General features: G+C 39.1%; 1 protein-coding gene across 6 annotated transcripts in view; it reads right to left on the bottom strand.

Moving 5' to 3' along the window:
* Positions 1-25,717, bottom strand: part of AhcyL1 (Adenosylhomocysteinase like 1) — a 160,882-nt gene that overhangs the window by 123,995 nt on the left and 11,170 nt on the right. For 2 of the 6 annotated variants that reach the window (XM_089247692.1, XM_089247691.1), the window contains exon 1: positions 13,470-13,640. The exons of 2 other annotated variants lie outside the window; for them this stretch is intronic. In XM_089247692.1, the coding sequence (XP_089103818.1) occupies positions 13,470-13,625 (156 nt within the window). In that variant the 5' untranslated portion in view covers positions 13,626-13,640. Of the gene's footprint in view, positions 1-814; positions 987-13,469; positions 13,641-17,296; positions 17,351-25,717 lie in introns of those variants that run through there. 2 more of the 6 variants (XM_089247700.1, XM_089247699.1) reach the window with 2 other exon arrangements.

The raw sequence follows: 25,717 nt of genomic DNA, 5'->3' as shown, positions 1-25,717 counted from the left end.
GGGGTCGTAGAGACTTCAGAAGGGACCATGAGCTTGAGTGCAGAAACAATTAGCGCATTTGTCTTTACATCACCATATAGTCAATAATTATATAATTATTTTGCAAAGCAGTCAGTGGTCCTCGTCTTAAAGATACAAAGGGTTCAGTTTAACACAGGAGGTTAAGTAAGAACTCTTGCTCTACCTAGTGGGACATTGACTGTATATATTCATCATTTACTCGTCAAAATATTTTTTTCTTTAAGGGCCAATCGGCGACGGAAAAATGTTTCATTAATGAATAGATTTCTCCACAACAAAAAAACTAATTCAAAATGATTAGCAAGCTTGAAATGGCACGAAACCAAGGCTGGACAAATCCATTGCCCGAGGCATGTAAACATTTTGACAGGCAAGTAAGTTTTTTCCCCGACGTTGGCAGTGGCGTCGGAGCTCGGGTGCTAGAACACCCACGGTAATTTGTGACATGGATACGAGCACAATAAAAATTTCCTACACATGATGCTCAAGACGAGCACCCACAGGGTCGAAACACTTCCGACGCCACTGGACGTTGGGATGCAAAATACTGATATTCGGGCATGAATAATTTCAAGTTCCATGTCAGACTGGGCATGTAAATTTCAGATTTGTTCAGCCCTGTGCGTAATGCCCCACACACAAATACATACCTAGATGCCACTTACCCGGCAGTGTAACGGGCAGACACAACAACAAGGATGATGATGATGATCAGATGTTGATGATGACGATCTGATCATCGTCATCCTCCTCTTCACGAATCCATGAATATCATCAAATAATATCAACTTACCGTCGGTAGATCAGAACGAGAACAACGGTTATTCACTTTCCCGTCCATAGTCATGACACTATTGCGAAAAACGCTTGCCACAACTGCTGCTGGTTGAAAGAGAGCACCACAACCAGCACCAGAGGAAACACCAAGAACTAGGTGGAACAATGAAGTCCACACACACACACACACACACAAACGGCTGGGTTTTGATGAAAAGTAGGAGGAGGACTACGACACGTAAAAAAAATGGTGTGGGGGGTCCGAACCAGGGCCTACGATGGTCTTTGTGCTCAAAGGCGGGTGATCTCTGTGGCGCGTTTTTACTATAAAGGGGGGAAAGCTAGAGAAAATAGTATAACTACATAATGAAGATGGTGACGTGAGGGGTGAGAGAGGAAAAGCCTCTCTCTCTCTCTCTCGCTCTCTACCGGTTACGTCATGATGACGTAACGGGCCCACAAGAGCAACAGCCTCAAGGACAACATGTGAGTTCTTTTTTAGAGAGTAAAAAGATAGAATATGTGTGTGTGTGTGTAATTCCTCTTTCTCCCTCACAACATGACGATGATCCGGATGGTAACAAAAAAAAAAACATGCCAAGAGTTGGCGATTTTCGAGATTACGCATCCCCCCAAAACATCCATACAAATGACTCCTATACGTGATCGAAAAAGAAAAAGTAATAAAAGTACGCGCTGAAATGAGTCCAGGCAAGTCTCAGTCAGTCAGCTGAGCTCAGCTGACGGAGAAAGAGACACACATTCGCCGTGCGACCGGTCAAGGAACTCGACTCGAGACTATAATCCGAACGATTTCACTTTCCAGCATTTTTCTGTGAGAGTGAAATCGGCAAGAAACAAGACTTGATTCCCCGGAAGTGAACTTTTCCTGTCATAACGAGAGTTGAGACCAAGCATTATTTTGGGTCCCATTCGTAAGAAAAATAAAAAAAACTTCGATTATTTGGTGTGTTTGACTTTCGGGGGATCCCATTTGGGCCATCCGTTAAGACACCACTTTGTTTCTTCGAATATCGATACTGAACAAAAATGATTGGGAGATTATGACTTTTTCCCCAATCTTTAAATTCCATCGCCAGGACTGCGGCTGATTTTTTACTATAAACTGTTAATCCTTTACTAACCATCTTTGCTTTTCCGTCGGTTATTTAGTTCAACTTGGTTAATTCGAAGCTCAAGGGGACAGCAAAAAAACTTCGAATTACCCAATTAACCTATACCGTGCAACAATTTGGACTACAACTTGCAATCTTTCATTAATATAAGATAAATAACACCGCTCAACAACAACAAAAAATCATGTTCCTAAGGAAATTTTAATGATTTTGGGACAGTGATTCCGAATCTGGCACTGGTTTTGCCGAACTAGCTCTAGTTTTTTGAGCTACTCCCAACAATGATATTTGTATGCTGCTTATGTATTAAAGTGAGAATTAAATTTCAATGGCATCTCAAAAACTAGAGCCAACCTGACAAAACCAAGGCTAGATTTGGAATCAGCACCACAAAATGACTCTGAAATCACTGAAATATCTTTGTTAACGATTTACTGTATGTATTTATAAAGCACATTAACAATGTGATTTATGCGCTGTTTATGGTACAGCATTAACATTGAAATTTAATTTTCACTATATCTCAAAAACTAGAGCCCCTCTCGAAAAATTATATTAAAATTAATGAAATATCTATGAGAACAAAATCAGTGTTGAGCAGTGTACATAACTGAGGAGCTTATTTTCAAAAAGGAAACATTTCCACTTTTTTCCCGAAATGCACTTTTTAACGGTTCAATGAATCTTTAGGATGAACTCTGTCAGTTTATGCACCCGGGATTATTCAAACGGGGATATTTTTGGTAGAAATTATGTAAATGTGTATGTAGGGTGTTTAAGTGTAAAGTTAGCCGTTTCTATCAAAAGCAAACATATCCACTTTTTTTCATATACCGGTACTTTTGATCTGTCGATAACGGACACCCATGCGACCGAAAATTTTGTCCACAAATGAGGAGTATCCATTAATAGATACAATGAGAGTCCCGTCGATGTAATTCGAAATTGTGTCCGTCAGTGGAGGTGTCCACTAACGGAGATTCCACTGTAGAATTATCGTGTTTCTTATGTTAATGACGAGAGAAGCAGTAAGAGTACCTTCCTGGGCTATTTAAAACCTTCTGAAATCAACAGGTGATGTAGAAATTTCCAATTTTTCAGACTTGACCAACTCAAGTTTTAATTAAAAGGTAACATTTCCATTAATTTTCTTTTAAAAGGGAACATTTCAAAATTCAAGCGTGGATTGAATTTCGATGAGGAATCGTTCAAAATTGATCAGGAAAATCCTTGAATGTTGATCAGGAAAAGTAAATCAGTTAACCCTTGTTGTAACGGCCACCATCCGCCCCAAAGCATTGGAACGCATTTTAGCGCTATAACGAGTTTGGCGTTATATCAGATTATAGTCGGAATAGAGTTTCAGAGAGAGAAGCTCCATTACATAAATTCATGTAGTGAAATGTTTATTATGAACTTCTGCGTAATTACCACACAGTGTCTTAGGGGCCATTCAAGTATTACGTAAGCAAATTTTTAGCCATTTTTGACCCCCCCCCCCTCCATGTCATTGAACATTGAAGGACCGGACACACCCCGCTTCCCATCTCAGAGCCCCCCCCCCCATGTCAGCAAAAGTCAACAAAACGCCGACACCCCCCCCCCCTTTGTCAGCAAAATTTCGTCATCAGTTCTGCCCCTCTGAATCCTAACTCACATTTTCATAAGGGGTGGTTGATTACGTAAGCATTATCCAACCCCCCCCCCTCCCCCTTGTCATCAAAAGTCAGCAAATCGGAACCCCCGCCATCGATGATGACGTAATACTTGAACGGCCCCTTACTAGTGTCACTCCATAAATAAAATAACCTATTTCATACGTATCTATTGAGAAAATTCCTAAAATTGTAAACACCGCACAATTTACTTGATAGAAACTCAACAGAAAAAAACATGCGCTTATACCTTTGAAATTATTTTAACTCTGCATAAAGTCAGTGATGCATTGTATGAGTACAAAAACAGAATACACAAAGGGAAATAATGGCGGTCCGTATTAGTTTTATGTGATCACAAATTTTCCGTTTTGCAGATAATGAAAAAACGACTCTTTCCGACATGATTGGAATGAAACAAATCGAGAGATGATAGCACTCGAAACCTAATGACCAGTGAGTAAAAATCATCACCATTGAAAAACTTTTCTCAGCAACTTTGAAGAAACTGGTACACACACACAGTATGCTCATTGTACACTTTCCCTTATCAATGAATCAGTTTCTTCCAATACGTTTGTTTTTCGTTTTTTTTTAGTCCCTACACACGTTCGGATATTCAATGTGCTCTCTACTCCCTAAGCCACGCCACTTTTAATGTTTCAAGTCATTTGCTCTAAACTGTTGTTATGCCGATCGATAACAAGTGGAATAAAAAGGATAAATCCTCAACTCCTTTCGCGCAAAAAAAAAAAAATGCAGCAAAATAATGAGAGAAGTGGCGTGTACATTCTTAAAAAATAACACACTGACTTTGTATACATCCAAACAAGAGTTGGCGCTATATATATAACGGGTTTTATACATTATAATCCCCTATATGGAAGATTCGCTCACTGAAAATTTGTGGCACTAAGCGGGGGATGGCCCTATAACGGGGTTCGACTGTATTTAAATGCGCATATACCGCTCACGTATGCTACCTGTTGGGATATTTCCTCTTTTGTAAAGCAGTCCATTCCGGGGGGAATACGTTTTTTACTTCTACTGTAAATTTAGCAAAAGTGGAAATCTTCCCATAATGTAGCAATAGAATAATGGAATAATGTAACAATTAAGATCAATACTTGATCTTAGTTGCCATATTATTCCCACCGTTCTGGATTCGGAATAACTGTAGAATTTCTTGACCATGCTCGTAGCTTGATTTACGGAAACAGTTGCTGATATCATGTTACGAAACTGTTTCCCAAATTTCGTTAATCATCTGGTATTACATTAGGGAAATCTATATTCCCTAGAATTTTAAGCGGAGTGGACTTTATTCGAAAAAAAAAATTGAATTGAATAAGAAATTTGAACACTGAATGGGATAAACTATGGGAAGTTCGTTAAAGTTCGAATTAAACAAGTTCCAATGTACATGAAACCATTTAAAGAAGTATGATCATTTATGAAGACCGGATGTTTTGCAGCAGCAGTAGCATAACAACGCATTTGGGCCAGACCGTCGCCAAATGATCAGAACACGTACGGAATAGTAGAAAGAAAGACACTGGCTGGGACTAGACAGACTAAAAATAAGCCTGTTATCTATTGGAGACCAATAACGAATTCATTCCTGCAGCTAGCTTGTTATGGTGAATGAAATCGACATATTTACGGGAAAACGTGATGCATCTCGGAACAAATCAAGAATTAACACGAGAATATGCGCGGGCGCTTGTTTGTGTTTCCATGATCATCACCAACTAGGGTACATCGCGTTGAGGTAATTTACAGTCGGGAATCACTACATTAGAAAAATAGCTCCTGGAATATACGCCTGGCCAATAGGGTGGATTGGATTTGGCTTTTCAATGGCTCAATGGGCTTACAGGTCTTGCTGCATCAAACATAAAAAAAAATGCTCACAGAATATGGTCATCATACATTTGATATGGTCATTAACGACTCGGGAAAACGATTCTTAGGCCGGGATTAGGCTATGAAAGTTTCGTAAAAATTTATTTATAAAACTTGAAAAATTCAACCAATATGGTGGTGTGGTGTTATTTGTTACATTCTAGTAAATGCCTTGTTAATTGCATTTCTCAAGTTTTGTAAATGAACTTGTATGATACTCTCATGGTGTAATCTCGGCCTTAGTTAAGAATGTGGTTGTGTGCAATTTCCTCTCGCTTCTTAACTAATGATCAAATCCGTAGTTAAGATGAGAGGATTCTTATTAAGAATCAGAAGGTGGCACATCCCCAGCTGTCATCATAAAGATTTCGGTGGGAAAAAAATGTGGGGGAGGGGGGGAGGGTTGGTCAGTGCGAGCTTCGATAAGGAAACAGCATAACTCGTGAGTATAACTTTTTACATTCCCATGTAGGGGGTCAGTCCAGCCGAAATTTGGGTTCATTTTCTGGGCCCTTTACAAAATTCCGAATCTGAAAAACAAGCCCGTCACAAGAAATACAAATTACCGAAACCATAAATTTTAAATTTCTTAGTATAAAATCAACTGCTTTCCGGCATGCCGACTAATGCGAAGGAATGCCGTAGATATATTGTTCTGCTTCCCACAAGACTACTTGCTGCAAAATTATGTATCATTTCAAAAACTTATAGTAGGATTGAGAAGCAGTGTCTTCCCCCCCCCCCCCATCTCGTCAACAAGTTAATTTTCAGCTACGCGCTGGTAGGCGGAATTCCCTAAAAAGGAAATTTTACGGTCTGTCCATCGTTACGTGATCTTAAGAATTACGCTTAGCAATCACATCGTGGTTGCATTCCCCCCCCCCCCCACACACACACACACAGCTAGATTCTTCATGCGCTTTTTAAGAAGTGATTTTCTTACGTATGGATGATCGATTCTTAAGAGTCGGTCAGTGGTACATGCCCTGGTTAAGAGCCCCGATGTGCTCTGTATTAGGAGGGCTAATTACATTAGAACCAAATAAGAAATCGTCCTATAGTCAGGAAAACTCAATGCCATTTCCGAATTAGCCAGCTGTATTATGGGCCCCCTGGACAAATTCCTTAATCATCCGCACTAAGAAATCGCCATAATTCATAGAGAACCAGCCAAAGCAACTCAATCGCACTCCAAAACCAGGAAACAACTAGACCTAACCAACATCCAAACGCGGAAGTGTGATATTCAAATAACTTCTTTCTTATCACATGTACAAGTTATGAATCCACATATACAAATACAATAGAATGGAAAACCCCCCACATATTTTTCTTTTCCCGACTCCTCTACTCGAGTACGATAATAAAGAAAAGAAGAAAACCTCAGGTTATACAGTATCCAAGATCATATTCTTAAAAATTCCCAGAACAAACACTGAATAAGCAAACAGTCCTCAGCAGAAGAAAAAAAAGAAAATGGGGTCAGACGTTCAGAAAGAAGTGATTCGGGTCAAAAACCTTGGGATTGATACCCTTCAAAAAAAAAAAAAAGCTCGCGATAAAGAAGAGACAGAGTTTGTGGAAAGTGAAAGCCGCAAAAAGACTCGCACCTTTAAAAAAACGAAAGAGAATCGGGCCTGTTTAGTTATATAGGCGGGGAGATATGAACATCTACTAGGTTCTTTACTGTACAGAACTTCTTTTTCGCCTTTTCTGTAAGAGAATTTGGAAGCATTGACCCCTTGTGTGAGTGCCGCCACGGTCCTCGCGCGCAAAAAGTTAACCGAATGTTCCAGAACACGATTCGAGTCCTATACCGATTCCTAGCTCATCTTACTATATTCTCCTGGAACAACACAGAGATAAAAAAAAACTATTACCTAGTGAGGTGACTGACTCCATATTATGTTAGAAGAGAAAAAAAAAACAGCATTGGTGTTTGTGTGTAGAAAAATGCTTAGAAAAATCCAGATCGAGTTCATTCATCTTGCGACTGTTTGTCATAAACTGATTTATTTCCCCTCGGTGTTGATCCGTTCACATCACCCCATATTAATTTATTCAAATCGTTTTTTGATGAAGCCAATCGACGACAATGGCCATACTGAGTAACTTGGGAGCAACAACTGCTACGTTTTGGTTGTTTTTTTGATTCTCTTTCCCCCCCCCCACACACACACACACACACACACACACAACAAGAAGAAGAAACGTGAAGCAAACAAGCGCCTGCCTTTAGCGGGACTCGGACCCAGGATCTATATGAACGAAATGTAGCAGCGCTACAGAATTCGTTCATTTTCTGGGCAGAGAATTGGATTTCTGAATTGGATTGCGAAGGCTAGATCCGTCATTAATAGGGTAAAAGATATTTCGTTAGAGTCAGTGAATGCGTTTCAAATCACTGTCTTCGATAGGAGCCAATGTGGAAATCTAACCAAGAATATTGGCGAATTCGAAAATAATAATTCCGGAAGTTCACGCTCCGTATCGAATTTTCACAACCCTTTACCTCAGACAAAGCATAATTCACCGAAAATAATAACTACGATGACATCCGAAAAGATCGAAGCCACCCGTATAACTGTCACTCAAAACAACCAAAACATTCAAACCAGATGGGAAGTATTATTGAAAAAAAATTATAGAAGATAACATTGCTAAACAAAGCAATAATAAGGGGCATTATTGAATATGGCATTGTCGGAGAAAAACATTGTAAAATAAAGCGTTGTTGAAAAAAAATTACATAAGCATTGCTGAAGCAAACATTGGCCTAGCGGTTCTCAACCGGTTGAACTGTGTGAACTCCCAGGGGCTCCGCGGCCGCTCGAGGAAAATAAAAACAGTAAATTTGAAAAAAATTATCAATATTTTTGAATAATAAAAATAATTTATACACAAATTGTCACGTTTTCAAGACAAATAAATTCAATTGGTCGAATGGTCGACGCGTTTCGGCTCTTCAATGGAGAGCCATCATCAGGACCTCGTGGTCAGAATTCACACGAATGAGTCGTGGAGGGCTCCCCAATTCGCATCCAAAGACCACTCGGACGCAGCAAATACAAAGGCGAACTCTTTGGACGACCAGACGTAAACATCACCCCTCCACGACTCATTCGTGTGAATTCTGACCACGAGGTCCTGATGACGGCTCTCCATTGAAGAGCCGAAACGCGTCGACCATTCGACCAATTGAATTTATTTGTCTTGAAAACACAACAATTTGTGTATAAATTAAAACCAGGCAAAGTTTCTCATTTTTGTGATAATAATAAAAATAAGTCAGTAACTTCGATGAATAAATAAAAAATAGGCCTACGGGGCTCCGCCATAGAAATTATATACTGGAAAGGGCTCCGTGGGTCAAAAAAGGTTGACAACCGCTGCATTAGCCTATGTAAAGCACCTTTGAAGAAAAAAAAATAGAGCACCATTGCAGAAAACATTGCTGAATAAAATACAGTAAAACATTGTAAAATATGACATGGTTCAATATCCATGGTGTTTTATTCATTGTTGAATAAAACATAGTAAAAGAGGACATGGTTGAACTGTTGAATAAAGCACAGTTGAAGACGACGTTGAATAAAGCACAGTTGAAGAAAACACCAAATCAATCACTCAAAAAAAAGCCAAAATCACCGTCGAAATAAAAATTTTAAACAATATACTGTTGAATAAAACCTTGACATACTACGAAGCATAATGGAAGACAACTTTTGTTAAACAAGTTACCTGTCGCAGACATTATTGAACCGAGCCATTGTTCGCAAAGAAAATAGTACAACTTTCCGACAAAGAGAATTCCAACTTAAACACATTAAAATAAATCCTTCGTGGATTTATTTTATCGAGCATACTTCGAGTTAATTAGCAGTTACTTCGGCTGACTTTGAACTCCGGTAACCAATTCCATTCCCATCGTGAAATTATTTTCAAAAATCTCAACGCATTCAACACCCAGAAAAATCGAAGAAAAACTTGTCCAAATAGTAAATTTATTATTTGAACTAATTCATAGAAAAATTCGATATCCCGTAGTGAAAATACACAACACAACGCCCAAGAAGAAGGCCATATGGGCCGATACGACCAGATAAGAGTGGCAGATAATTTCTAAAAGCGTTGAAATTGACCAGATTCGAAAATTTAAATAATTACCCGGTCGTTGGTCCGATACAGAGTTGAAGGAGAGGGAAAAAACCATTTTAGACAATCACAGTATAATAAAAAAAGACATAAAAATAATAAAATTGCCAGAACAGAATAACGGGTCATGGCCAAGTCCGAAAAATATCGGGGGTTTTTTTTCTGATAAATGACCGCCAAAAGAAATAAAATGTTCAATGAAGCGGCCGAAAAAAAAACAATTCAGTTTAATGAACGGAATCGGATTTGAGGCCAGCACGCCAGCTACAGCATATATCAAGTCTTTTACTAGCAGTGATGATATGGAAGGTGTCAATGTCCTTGGATGTGAATTTGATCAAAACGCGATTATCCCATCGAGATGCTGGGAAGGGGCATTTCACATTATGGTTCGACGAATGCATTTCGTGGAAACGGAAAAAAAAAAACTACGAAAATATTAAAATCGGTCATGGATACGAGCTATGGATTTCGAAGGCTATTCAGGTCACTGGGCGAAGACTTTTTTTTAAATTTTTAATAACTCGAGGTACTTTGAAGGCGCCCAAAAATGTCACGACAAATAAATGTTACACTTGTATAAACAGTATAAACTGTAAAAATCGCAAAAAAAGGGTAAGGGGCCGTTCAAGTATTACGTCATCATCGATGGGGGGGGGGGGAGGGGTTTTTAATAATACTTACGTCAGCAACCGCCCTTTATGAAAATATGAGTTAGGATTTAGAGGGGAAAAGCTGATGACGAAATACGAAATTTTGCTGGGGGGGGGGGGAAGAGACAGCGTTTTGCTGACTTTTGCTGAAAAGGGGGGGGGGAAGGGGGTCAAAAATAGCTAAAAATTTGCATACGAAATACTTGAACGGTCCCTAAGCACCAGTCAGATTTCTCCTAGGAACCAAGCATTTTCTTCCAGTATGTACTAAACAGTACAAAATAAAAAAATTTCCGAACGACTTTTCATTATTTTTGTAACCCTTTTTCCTGATAACAGACACACTGACACAAATTCAGATAATTTTAAAATTAAAGTTAGTTTGTGTAATGCTTGTCATGCGCTGCCATCTGCCATCAGTTTTTCTAACTAAGAGTGAAGTGTAATGATTGAATAACTGTATCGTTGTGGGCCTGTTGCACTCGGTGGAGAGATTTTTCATTATGTAGATAAGCTCGCATTTGCACCTCGAAGTTGGGCACCACAGAAAACAAACTTCAGCCGACCACTACCGTGTAACCAAGAGGATTTGTCACGCCCTGGTATATAGTGAAAGCTTACCAAGAAGAAAGCCCTCGTCCCTTAGTAGAGGTGAACTGGACCAAAGATTTTAAGACCGAATAATTGACCAACGTCAAAGGAATGGGAGGAAAAAATAGCTCAGAATCACGAGCCATACCCAAACGGTTAGCGTTGGCACTTTACGGGTGCCATGAGATCAACCAGAGGGGCAGCGAGATATTTTGTGAATTATATACAAAATTACGGTGAAACCTTCCAGACCCTGTAAGCAATGTCCCTGTCAGACCCCTGTCCAATATTTTCGGAGTCACGAGCACCGTTTAAAAGAGCACCCATATTGCCACTCTGAACAAGAACAACGATCAGCATAATGTGAAACTTGAATGGGATAGCTCAATGATTCTAAAACTTTCCCCACCTTTGGCAAAGTTTTTGATTTACTGTTGCGGCTCCTTCACTCTAGTCTACATTCATCCACGATTGCCTCAGCAACCCTTATCGTAGGCGCGCCATTCACCTGCGGTTCCACCAACTAATCGTCATATATTCATTAACCTTAGTTTTTTAGTCCGTATTTATCCAATGGCCCACCCACCCCCGTTTACTCGAGCATGCCTTGAGCTAACGGTCTCATATCTGCTATCCTCTTACTAAAGCCCCACGGATCCCTTACTGTCATGATCATCAACCACGAGTGCTTTGCCTAATGGTCATGTATTCGCAGCTGTTTCTGCTCAAGCCCTCATTAACCCAAGGGTCCATTATCCCTAATGGTCATACACCCTTGGGCATATGCAGATACAGGCTTCTCGGAGTAGGGGAAAACACTGAGGATGTGTATAGTGAAGGGGGCGATAGCCCTTCCCCTGGTCCCATAACTAAGTTAAATCTGCCACATTTACCCACGGCTCCCAATCATTCGGAAACGAAGCCTCATGTCTAGGAATTTTCGCGAGGCTCCTGTAATGCATAGAAGCACTAAGGATTTCCTGGGAGAGGGGAGATCAAATTTTCCCCCCTTCGCAAGGGGAGGTCATTTTTTACTGGGAAAAAAATCATTGAAATCTCGACTCCATTTTCCCCTGTATAAGCTACTCCTGTAATATACACCATATTGCCAAAAGTCTGTCCTCCTTTGAGTTCAAACATTTTTTTCTCGAATTTCTAGAAAAGTACTGGACGAATCGATCTGAAATTTCAGTCATGTTAGAAATTTCAATGTGACCATATATAAAGTCCGTTTTTCCGGGACGCATTTTTCGCTGTCCCGATTTTTTTTTTAGCTATAATTAGCCACTTTGCTTGCTTTTGGCAGATTTGGCGACAATTACCAATTTCTCATACTTGAAACCCTGATTCCCCATATTTTTCCTGAGGAAACGGGGTCAGCCTGAAATTGCAAAGACTGGAAGAGGATTTTTTTTTAGGGATTTTCTATTCAAACAAAACTCAATTTGATTACTTTTAGGGATTTTTTCCATGAAGATTAGAAAAATCTGAGGAATTGGATTTCCGACCGGAAGATTTTAATAAGGCTGAGAAATCGGAAGCACTGGCACCTATGCATAGGGTTCACGTCGCCGAAATTCCAGATCGATTTGCCCAGTATTTTTCTATGAATTTGAGAAAATATCTAACTCCAAAAAGAGCACATACTTCTGGAAATATAGTGTATGTTGCAAGGCTTGACAAAGATAAACTGAAAAAATATTTAGATGCCAGTCAAATTTCTTAGGAGCCAAATACAAATACAACGCCACAACAGGCAAATTGCCCAACGAGGTGGCTGACTTAAGAACATCGTGGATCCCCGAGCCATTTTTTTTTAGAGGCCCTACCTACTACTGCTACACCACACATGCACCCCCCCCCCGCCCGCGGAACCCCCAACGAATCGGTACATGCGGGAATGTGCGTGTACGTGTAGTGAAACCTGACGAAGTTTTTTTGTTTCTCTGTAATGCTTGTTATGTGTAGTGCTGCCCTCTGCCACCAGTTTTTCTAACTATGAGTGAAATGTTATGATTGAATGATTTATCGTTGTAGGACTGTTGCTCTCTGTGGCGAGACTTTTTAACGGGGAGATCGGCTCGCATTTGCGCCTTGAAGTTGGGAACCACAGAAAACCAACTTCAGCCGTCAAGCCTAAAAAGACTATGCTTCAGCCAAGCATAGTCTTTTTTACTTTCAAGTCCTAAATAATGATTTTTCGGCTTCTCCGGGATTGATGATTTATTGAAATACATACTGTCAATAAAATGAGAAAATTTTATGTCATCCTCAGACTCAATCACTAGCAATCACTTATAAAAAATTTTAGGCACCACTACCGAGAGCCGAGTCACAATGGCACCTAGGATTTGTCAAGCCATGATATGCTGTATCTAGCGAATTCATAATAATATTCATCCCACACTAGAGCAATGTCAGCTCCCCATGGCTGGGATTCCGAGTAATTGTCTGATCCCTTCTCATCAATGATCACCCCGAAAATCCCAATAAAAAGTATTCGATAAGCCTAAAAAAACAATAAATCGTGCCGCACGCCTATATCTCCATGCATCCGACCATTCATACATACATACCTCACCCTCGCAGTCCAATATCAACGGCGATTTCATCGTGACGGATTTTTTCGAGCGCCTCCTCGTGGACGACATCCTAACCACCGACACCAGCCTCACGCACGGATCGATGTCTTCGACTATCCTATCGTGATCGATCTTCACCTTCGTGATCATGATATCACCGATTACGCACGCGGTCAAGGTGGAGAGAATTATCTGACTCGTCGATCGGAAGGAGCTTCTCCCAACACACTCACAAGTCACACTTCTCAGTGGCAAACACACACTGACATAACTGTTGATATTCCTGAAGTGTGGGTGGATGGAAGACCACACAAATCCAGCACGAGATAACAAATAATAAATCACATCTAAGAAGACTTTAGACTCAAGAAAAAGCATGCGGCAATAACGCCCGTTTTCTTATAAGTGAAAAAGACCGAAACCGACTGTAAGGTCCGATCCGGACTGACCCCGAAATAAAGAGTGGGGAGGGGGAGGATAGGTATCATTTCCACACTCCTCCTTCTCCAACCAGATATCATAAAAAAAATAAAATTATAGGGCTGGGCACTCGACTACAAAAATTACCTTATAAACAATCGATTTCTCGGGTTGCGTCATAAGATAACAAGCCGGCATTTTTTTTTTCTTTCCCCCGTAAGATGGCGGAACGATAAACACATAATTTGAGTTTTTTTTCTTTCGATTTCTTATTTCTTCAGAGCGTGGGAATACGGTGAAATGTGTGAGTCAGAGAAAGTAAATATAGAAGAAAAACGGCAACCGTGAAAGAGGAGGTCACTGTGTACATATGACGATGATAACATACATGATAATCATGATACATTTCGCTGTGACTTCGAGAATAGAAAACACTCTTCAGCGACACCGACACAGAGAAGTGAAGACAGATCAATGTCACATTTCACCAAAACGGGAATCACGCTCTCTATAATCATCACTTGAGCAATGTTATTGATACATGACCCGTCCGCGTCCTTCCTTCGTCCTCGAAATGTGCGAACTGTCAAGCTTCTAGAATAAGACACATTGTCATTTCTATCCAAATAATGACATAAAGAAAACATTTTGAAAATTCTTCACAGATAATGCACGTCATATGAACAAAAACAATTGCGTAAACATGCATTACGTGATCGTAATTCGGCTTGTTACTACAATTGTCTTCATTGAGGCGGCCACATTTGACATTTTAATGACGTCCGCGTGCCACTATGCTACACCAGTGGTTTTCAACCTGGGACAGTGTGGCCTCCATGCAGTCCTGGCACATTCTTCGGGGCCCACAGATAAGAATCAAGTGGAAGGGGAGCCATGAAAAATTGTTGGGGGGCATAGAGCTATGGAAAAAAATTCATATGATTCATATGACAAGAAAGTGTTACGAAAATTATGCAAATAGTCCTTATTTGTCATTTTTCGCCCGTAAATAGTCATAATCTTATGTAAAAATGAAAATTAACGAATTTCTCTGATCTTGCCAAATTTGCGACGCACTTGGCCAGTTTTACGGCAGCTCTGATAATTTAGCGACGTCATAGCGTAAAGAGAAATTTGTAGAAAGAAAAAGGGATGTCGCGAGAATTGATGGAAAATTTTCTGGAATTTTTCTTTCTCTATATAAAAGCGCCGCAAAAGCGTAGTGGAGTAGTCGAGAAAAGTCAAACTGTTGTGTACGTATGTCAGGGGCCCTCTGTTTAGCGTGTGTTGTGAACTCTGTTTTGTGAATACGTGTAAAAATAGCTGTTCTGAATAAATCTGTGACGTCCTGCATTCTGTTTCGACCATTACTCATTTCAAGGAATTTTCTGAGACATTACTCGAAACAAAAGCTCTTAAGACAAATACGGTGGGAAAAGGAGTGACTTCTTTCAGAATTCGGCAGAAACGGGCCCTACACGATGAAATCAAATACTATGTGATTTTCCATATATTTACATAGATAAATATTTTCCAGCTAAATATACGGCGGCCTCTATAATGTGATAAGGGAGTTCACTGAGCTCTAGCGACTTGTGTCTGCCCTCGGGTAAATTGGAGGGGGGCCCTGGTTAAGACGAGGGGTCACGAGAAGAAAAGATTGTCATTCATACCGAACACAACTCCGGTCTATCGCCATAAGCAATTTACTACAGATTGAGTTGTGCCGGAAGTGTGAGTGTGTGTGTGCCCCCCCCCCCGAAATGAGTGAAATGTAACGATCGAAATATCTGTACCGTTGTTGGATAAAGGAGGTTTATTGTTCTCTGTGTCAAGACGTTTTGTCCGAGGACATCGACTTCGCACTTGCGACTGGAAGTTGAGGAACGAAGAAAACTACATCCCCTCTACACGCCCCCCCCCCTGGCTATGCCATAGCTGCTCGCGACATGCTCACCCCAATTTCTATGTTCTAAAAAACCTGCACCTCTCCGAAGGGCGATTTTTCTAAGGAACGAAGAGGATGGGGGTCCCTCGCATGAGCGTTCCCGGAAAACAGGATATACCGTGTATAACAACTTCTGAAACATATAGCAGCTCTACCTCAAATTTTCAAAAGAAAACACTTGGTTTTTTTCCCCCCCCCATTTCCCTATACCAGCGTCGACATGGTGACTAAAAAAATCTAAGAGAGAGAGAGAGTTGGCACCTAAATACTTGCCAAGTACGATCACTAAATTGGGAACCTAAATAATACAACACAAAATGTTTGGAACGTGTATGCTGTTACGAACGTTATGTCGGCGTATTATTTACAAAAAAAGAAGGGGGCGGTGGCGTCACGAAGTCTCGGAAGAAAATTTTTTCGGCACCTAAAATTTTTCTCTACTTGCCAAGTCCTGTCTCAACCAACATTCAAAGATATGTTGCTGCCAATGCCCGAAGTGCGGCCTCTTCGCAAAAAGACCGAGAGTTTCGGCCAAAGTCCGATTCGCTATCATTAACCGGCCTTTGGCCAGCTAATTCGCGAAGTGACTCGTGTGATAAATAGCGACATATAGTAGCTGTATTGGATTCACTCCATGTCACGAGCAAAATGAGTCTGGATCTGTCAAATTTTGAAGGAGACCTACATCGTGATTGCGATATGATGGGTTGCCATAGCCACGTGGGCATAATCATCACGAAAAAATACACTAAATAGCGATGACAAAAATCATGCCTTTTCTTTTCGGACTCCGCCAAGGATCTCGTCACTTCGCGAACTGGCTCACCAAAACCCAAAATTCGGACATTGTCGGGTCAATTTACAACGAAATTGGCAAATTCGTGAGCTGGCCGATTTTGGGCTTCGGCAGTAACATAGTGACGGGCACGCGCGAGTCCAAAGGTGACGGTCGAAGGCTCTTCCCAAGCGCCGTATAATTAGTGAAAAATTCGTCTGTCCCGTAAAATACGTGCCGATCTTACGAACATATACAAGGAGTGTATTTATCGATATCGACACATCGCATTGGATCAGCGCCTAGTAGCGGGAGGAGTGGTTATCAAGCCACAGATTTCCAACCGCTCGTGCCACTGGTCATCGAGCGCAAGGCCAACACAAAAAGCCGGTGACGGGAAAAAGAAAATGCAGAAATGCAGGGCTAATCATAGACTGGGAAACATTTCCTTAATGATGTATAATCAGAGCATAAAGCAATAGGTCCATACAAAAATAAAAAAAAATACAATATTCTAAATCGAGAGATAGAGAAAAAAAATGGCGCGGTCGGTCAGGCAGAACTTAACCGAAAAAAAAGATACTTATTTCAATATGCATTTTTCCCACTATGTATGGATCGGCAATAGCTTTCACACAAGAAAAAAAATTATAATCGAATTTATGCATATATGCTCACCTGTGGCGTAATATAGCGATTGGCCTGACACAACGGCATATCTAGCCTTATTGTGTAATATAGAATACACTATAAATGTAAGGAACGTACACACTACTGTACACCACCAGCTTTTTTAAAGTACACGAAAGCGATGCCCCGCAGCTGTTTCTTACAACAAAAAAAAAAGCGCTTGGTACAGCCAGCTTTTTCTCAGCCGGGATTACGGACAGCTGTTTACGCTGACGTCAACGGATGTCAGACGCCCGGAACGCAAACATTCATAAAAGAAACGTAAGTCGTGGGGACCACTTTGAAGAGAAAAATAATGCCTATTTGTTGACGATTGAAAAAACAGCCCTGTTCAATATGCGTACGTAATTTATAAGGGATTACATCGGAAGGTATTTAACGACCGTGATGCGTAGGAGAGCACCGAAGAAAAACAGTCGTATTAACTTTATAATGCACACAAGTCTCATACATCACCACCGAATGCGATTAAGAATCAGGTCAGTGTGCCAACATGTTATTGTCAGATTCACTGTCCACCAACTGAAAAAGTTTTGATTTCATATATGAAAGCAAGGCCACAGCGGGGGGACTGGAAAAAGATGACCAAATCTATTGTTCTATCACTTTTGTCCCCCCTCCCCCCCAGAAATTAAAGTGGTACCCCGAACGAAATTTCTGGGTACGGGCCTGCGTGAAAGCTCTTCAATTCAGGACCCTGAGTAGTAAAAAAACATGGAAGACACTCAACTACGGTTAATATGTTGTTTGACCCTTTGAGCGGTTTTCACAATTTCCCTTATCCGCATCATAACTGCTACAGTGGGAAATTATAAACCCTGTGCAAAATGACACACCTCTTTTTTTCAGGGAGAATTTCTTATGATTTCATAAAAATTAAAGCCCCCCCCCCCCCAACTATAAAATATAAGAGGAAAAACCAAAGAAAAAAAAATACACACCTCTACCTATCCCTTTTTATATTACCTATAGCAGGGATGGCCAACTTCTTCCTGTTTGCGGGCCAACATAATGGTGAGCTACAGCGTCGCGGGCCGCATCAGTGGTGCAACTTTGGTGCATAAGCCGCTCCATTATTAATTGAATTAATTAGTTAGTTATTAAATTAATTTCATCACTAGAAATAAGAAGTTTGTTAATCAAGAAATCTGCTGTCGGAACCGATAGTTCAAAGAATTATCACAATTTTTTCACGATACTTTTATTTTGTCGCGGGCAGCACAGAATCACTTCACGGGCCAGCTGTTGTCCACCCCTGATCTATACCAAATGATCTTAACCGTGGGTGCGGGAGAGTATTTTCGTGTGTGCCAGATAGGGGAAAAAATTTCATTGTTTTCAAAAAAAATACGAATCATATCGATATTTTGACACCTCATCTATTTGGCTTTCACTTGCAAAAATGTCACGCGAAACTTGCGTTGAGGGTGGTTCTTAGTGGGTGGGGCTTAGTGGGTTCTTCTCCACTAAGCGCTAGCACTTGTTTTTTTATATTAATCGAGGGAAAAAACCCATTAACACCTAAAATATCTCGCAGGTTGTTTACATTTCTTGTATAAAAAAAAAACATATACCTTGTGTTTAATTAATTACGCTGCGTTTAGATTCGATTCGGGAGCGTGACTAAGAAAAACGCCGCCCAAAAATTTAATCAAGAGCCAAACAAATATTTATATACTGTTTTCCCGGCTGGAATCAATAAGTGAAAAACTTTTTATTGAATCTTTTTTTCGAAATTTCACAAAATATCAAAGAATAGACTCTTCACAGTTAAGTTTCTCAATTAATTTTTTAAAAGAAAGGGGAAAATTAAATTTCAACCATAGCCTAAAATGGAATTGAATAATAAAAGTAAGAGTTTCTAGAACTCAAATTTTTGGATAATTAGTGTAAGATAATTACAGAAAAAAAATTTCTAACAGAAAACGCATTATCCAAGAGGGTGTGGGACGTTAAGTCGAATTGCACTGGGAGTGCGCTGGAAGAAAGAGTAAATATATAAAAAGGTTAATAACTGATGTATATAATATACGAAATGTCATATCCATATATTACCCTAAAAGGGGAAAAACACCGTCTCTCTCTCTCTCCATCTGTTGTTAAGCTTTGAACAAAAGCTTGCAACCCCCCCACTGGCACTTCATCTGACAGGTGGGGGAGAAGAAACTTACATCAGTATCTGGGCTCGGCAATACCGAAATAAGAGGGTTCTAAGGAAACGAGATATCTCGGAACTGCCAAAATACAAGGCATAAAATTAGAAGAGATGCCGCGCAAAGTCAGGGGTACACTATAAAAGTTCGATAAAAGATCTTTTACAACACTTGGAAAAAACAAATACTTTTCAAGATTTTGAAAATAACTTTTCTAAAACGTTTATGATGTAATGCCGGCCTAAGGGTTAAATTTCGAGCCCCGCACCCGCTCCCCAATTAATGGAAAGCACGAAGCGAATGTCGTATTTCCTCATGCGAGAATTCAGTGCAGCTGATCCACCTCCGCTCTGCCCCCCCCCCCCGTATTCACCTATAGTTCTACCATGTGTAGATTTTTTCCACCCCTTTGTTTTCTGAATCGATGGAATCGTATAGCGGTCCTGCGCTCGACCCCCCTCTACTGAAGTTTATTTTCTGTGATTTTGATAACTTTAAGGCGTAAAATGTGTGTCGATCTCCCTTTCAAAAGAAAAATCTCACCACAGCGAGCAGCAGACTTCGCCATATTTAAATTTCAATCACAAGAATTTATCCAGTGCCAATTTCATTTTTAGAAGGTAGGTAGCAGCACCTGAACACACTTTACACAAAGTGCAGGTAGAGCTTCGACAAGGTACTTATGCATATATACCGGTATAAGGAAAATTCAAACATTTGCCATTTTCACTTCAAAATACGGAAAACAGATGGCAGCATCAATACAGCACAAAAAACTCACACATTCCAGCATTTACCAATTTGTCAGAAATTCCCCAGATGATTGTTTACTGCCACTAAGAGCTTCAATAAGACACCTCCCAGCAGATCTAAACAAATATAAGCAAATGTAAAACAATATTGCCTAACATGCCCACAGCATGTAAAAATTTTACCCGGCCATGTAATTTTTTTCTGAACCACATGCCCCCCGACACTAGCATATAAAATATTAATTAGTGCATGTAAATTTCCTGAGATATGTCCAGCTCTTTTTCCCGGTGTACACAAATTCATTGGCAAGTTGTGTTTTTTTTTATTACACCAAATTGCAGTAATGAACACGTGTGGGCATTGTTCCACTATGCCACACACCACCTCTGGTCATATCGCCATACGGAAATTTCTAACCAGTGGAGTTGGGTGGGAAATGAAGGCGCCATCTATCGATGGACATCCCAGGCCGAGAACTTGTTTTCAATGTTCTTTTTTCGGATTCGAACCTGTGGACTCTGACAGTAACCTTCATAGTGAAAGACTAGCATCTCACCACTGCACAACACTCGGGCGATAGGCATTGTGCTGGACTCTCATCGCGAGGCTCTAAGTTCAAATACTGTTGATAGTATAGTGATGTTCCGCTGAAGTTGGTTCTCTTTGGTTATCTAACTTTGAGATTCAAATGTGAGCTGGTCTCCCATTTTAAAAGTCTCTTCGCAGACCTTCAATGCAAGGCATTTGTCTTTTTCCCCTTAAAATAGTTTTCCAAACTTTGTTTCTTTGCCCCCTCTCCACGACTCAAGCAACCCCATGGGATCCTACATTATACTCGTAGCTTCTATCGCCTCCTAGATTATTTCATCTTCCAACGGGGGTAATATTGTTCACTCTGGGAAACACTGTGTGATGGCTCGGTCCATATCCAACGGAACTTCTAACCATAAAGCCATCACTGGGAACCATATTTTCAATATATTTGAAATACAAAATGGAATATTACATACATGCATCCCATACACATTCCACAATTTCCAAACGTTCCCGAGATAGTAATACATACAAGCAAAATAAAATAATACATATGTGCATCCCATATGTATTCCCATCACTGGGAAACACTGCTTTATAATGTAGAAGCAAGTGGCAGCAGTGCCTGAGCACGAAGCATGCATAATTCAAGCAACATAAATACACTAGAGGCCACACAGTCTAGCCAGGATTGACAGGGCTTTGATGCATGGCAGATTTTGGCGGTTTAAACTGCTGCATCAAAAACCTCAAATATTGCTTTTCAATACAAATATTCGCATTGATTGCATGTAAGAGACTATGTTATTCAAAGAATAAATACTTAATATGACTATAAAATAATTTTCTACTCTCGACAGAATTATCTTGGACAACATGCAGTGGATGCTGCTTATAACGTTTTTAAAAAGCTGTCATGAAAAAACGTAAGCGGGAAAATGCTTCGAATGGGAAATCTTAATCAGAATGAGTTGTGACCACAAAAATTAGTCTAACCAAATGGGAAAATATTCTAAATGGGAATGTTATAAGCAAGATTGACTGCATATGTATTTCTTCTTGTGAAATATACGATTGGAATAGAGCGTAAGATAAAAGCTAAAGGAAAAACTATAGAACTATTTGATATCGATCAATTCAAGATAATTTTTGACCTTCCGAAATTTCTTTAACTGCTTATATAAGTGTATTGATATAAAAATCCGCTCTTGTACTTTTCTTAAAACTGATTATGTGTTTAAAACGTTCTTTTATGCTATACATATAATACTGATTCATTATTAAATTATCTAAAAAAAATCACTGATACTTAAACAATACCCCTTATTGTGCAGAACATTAGAATATATCTAGCGGTCAAGATACTAAATTATAGGACCAAAATGTCCTTTAATTTGGTAGTGCTAGCTTGCATATGATGCTCCTGTAACTTATTCTTCTCAGTGCAAAAGTAAGAATAAATTTGACTATGATACAGTATATTTACTAGCATTTATACAATGCAATGGTTTCCCAATTGAAGCTGTATCTAAGCATGCAAAACAATGTTTTGGGTACTCAAGTCCTGCCAGCTCTGCTTTGATTGAAAATACTCTTTAAAACTGTGGATTTATATAACCTGAGCTAAGAAATTTTTAGGTGAGAATGTGTTTAGTGAGTATTTATGAGTTTAATTAGTTTGGTGAGTTTAATTACCTGACTCTGCATGAGAATTTTTAATATGAAATAAAATTTTGGGCAGATAAGAAAATTTAAAATATAAAAACAGATATTTTTTTTCTCAGTAATTATAATTCAAAATATAACAAACTTTAATCTACATGAAGGTGTGTTGTTACTTGGCATATCAATCAGGTTAAAAAAATCATTTGACAACATTGACAATACATTTTTGACCGTTTCAATACCGAGTTGTTTTCTGAAGTCAAAAACCTAACCCCAATGCCCTATCACACGTTTTGAATAAACAGCTCTGTTTCGCTTAGTAAATTGGACACAGGTAATCACTAGTTTAGATAAAATGTACGATAAAATTATATTTTATATTTTCTTAACTATTTTTGTGTCAAAAATATTCAAAATTGCAAATTATAATTATATATTTTGTTTTTAATTATTGTAATAAAATAATGCTTAAAAATAAAACATTTCAATATCAAAAAAAGTAAGTTTATCATCATTTGATATGCCTATTGTGTTCGAATTCATTGAGGCTTTTGATGGTTTAAACCAGTTTTGACACCTGTCACCTTTTTTAGTCACCATGGTGATTTGGCAACTGGAATTTCTCCAGTTTTGATATAACCATGAGACTTCAGATGTAAATAAATAAATGAAGTCTTCATCAAATACACTCTTTTTTAAGTCATCACTTCTGACTAACGACTTTAACTCTTTGTAGCTCGTTTCACCTTATCAATAAAATACTGTCAGCATAAGCAGTAGTAAGCTTTCATATTGAAACTTCTGTGGCAGCAACTCCAACTGGATTGGCTGAGTACAATCATTCAATTATCGCAATACCTAAAGGAACTATCTGTCCTCTGAAATTTTGAGGTAAACTTATCAAAAAAAAAAGTCATCTAAGTTTAAAAAATAATTAAAATAACTTGTTAAAATCTTGTAATAAAACTATCAATGCATTAATTTTGGTTTTTTGAGACAAGAGGACTTTATAAGATCATCAGGGCTCCCACTCAAAAAATTAGAAAAAATAGGAAAACGCAGGACTAAAAAGTAGGATGGGGGAGGGTAACCCCCTTAGACAACATAATCACAGCATAATGAAAAAAAATCTCTAAAATAAAATATTTTTTTTTTAAAATTTTTAATTAAAAAAAAATTTAATTTTCAATTAACTTTTTTTTTTCATAGCACTATTTCAGTTTCCTATAAGATTGACTCAAGGTCAAGCCAAAGCAAAATGATAAATGGCTTGGTTACAAAACCAATTTTTGGCCAAAACAGTGCACTAGCAACTACAGATAATTCTTTGCTGTCTGTCTTTATATAATTATATTACATTCTTTTTTGGAGTCTTCCAAAGTGCAGAGCTTGCCGACTCTTTGACAATGCACAGCAAATTTTGAAGACATACGTTTTTTAAGAATGACGTTCCTTCGAGACCACTTTCAAAAGCACAGTGTGCAAAATGTGTAGATTACAAGATCTGATATAAATAAGGCAAGGTGAACCAGATAGTTTTACTGCGTTGTCCATAATTTTTTAAAGGGATTTGTTCACATTTTACTGTTCAATGCCAGTGTAATCATTTTTGACAAATGAAGCACTTCCATGTCTAGCTCTTTGCTGAGCATTGTAAATATTGTTTATACCTCTTCATGCCTTAAAAATACAGAAGAAGAAGACAACTGAATGCTATTGGGTAGCATCAGAATCACCAAACCTAGAATAGGCCTATGTATCCAACTTCTTTGAAATGCAAACTGTTGTTTCACCTATTTACACTGTAATTTTAAATGATGAATGTTAGTTACTGTCCAAGACCACGAAGTAATAAATACAAAATTATTTTTCCCATCCAGACAGAAGTTTTTAATGACTACTATACTTATTGAACCCTCAAACTAAGCAAATGAAAAATTAATCAACCATATGGTCCACATACACCCCTCCCCCCCCCCCCCCAAATAACCTTAAAAATGATAAAATTTCTGCTTTGGCAGAGTCATTAATTGCATTTTTCAACATTTGTAATATTTGGCAATATATCAATGATTTCCTGCTCAATTAAAATCAATTACACGAATTTTGTCGATAGGATTTGGTAAAAAAGTAGGAAAAGTAGGACAAAAACAGGAAAAGTAAGACAAAACCAAGAAAGTAGGACAAAAACAGGAAAAGTAGGACATTTTACCAAAAAGTAGGAAAAGTAGGACGAGTGGGAGCCCTGGATCATGTTACGTCAACCAGGTGTCACTGAATGAAACAGCAATATAGTATAAATCGGGATGACAAACACTGGGTCACAATGGCGACAAAAGAAATCTCATCGTTAAACTTGTAAGGCCTCCAGTACAAATTATCAATGTAGAATTGAATATAGAGAAAAATGTCTTTGCGTCATATATAAGGGTCGTTCAAGTGAAACATAGACACGTGTCGGAAAAATTATAGATACTTTATTGGGAAATAAACACTACAGCAATCGAGAAGCATAGTAATGAGCCTTCGAGAGAACCTACAGATAATCGCTCCCTATTGTTCAGGGAAATGTCTCAATGCAGTACAAGTTTTTCAACACCTTCTATGAAGAAAGATGAAGGCTAATGATGAAACCACTCTTCCACAGCATTACGCACAGGTGAAGGGCTGACCTTTCAGGATCTTCTTTAACAGAAAAAAGCACATGATAATCGCAAGGCAATAGATATGGACTATACTGCGGGTGATCGAGCATGGCCCAGCGGACAACATGCAAAGTGTTCTTTGTTGCTTTGACAGTGTGCAGCAGCAGACATTCTTTCTGCTTGTTGCAAAAGTGTCGGGGTACCCATTGAGCACAAGCTTTTGGAAACCCTATTTCTCTATGCATGATTGTGTGTGTATGGATCCGACGCTAATTTTCATAGCAGTTGACAGTGCACAGCACATATTTGTACAATATACACGTGACAATTTTTTCCCCTTCACCAACATGTCCACACAAAAAATTGTTTTGGCATCGATTATGGGCACCTGTCTAAGGCAAGACCAATGTGCTTTGTTGGAAACTCTGAAACTGGGCACACCACTTGAACACGGTGCTTCATTTGAGGCATGCTTCCCCAAAAAATTTCACTTGCTCTCACACCTTCTTAGCACAAAAACTGAATAATGCCAAGCTGTACTTGCCTGGATGTATCCATCACACATCTCCACTTTTACAAATGGTTGCTGCATGTAGAAGTTCTCTGGAAATTCACACATTCTGCACAGTTTCTTCACATCCCCAGCTCGCCTATGCTGC

The sequence above is a fragment of the Pholcus phalangioides genome, unplaced genomic scaffold (genome assembly GCF_987345545.1).
Source record: "Pholcus phalangioides strain wild (caught in Gottingen) unplaced genomic scaffold, Ppha-v1.0 ptg000018l_1, whole genome shotgun sequence".
In the NCBI taxonomy this organism is placed as follows: domain Eukaryota; kingdom Metazoa; phylum Arthropoda; class Arachnida; order Araneae; family Pholcidae; genus Pholcus; species Pholcus phalangioides.
This window is presented reverse-complemented; position numbering and strand designations above follow the sequence as displayed.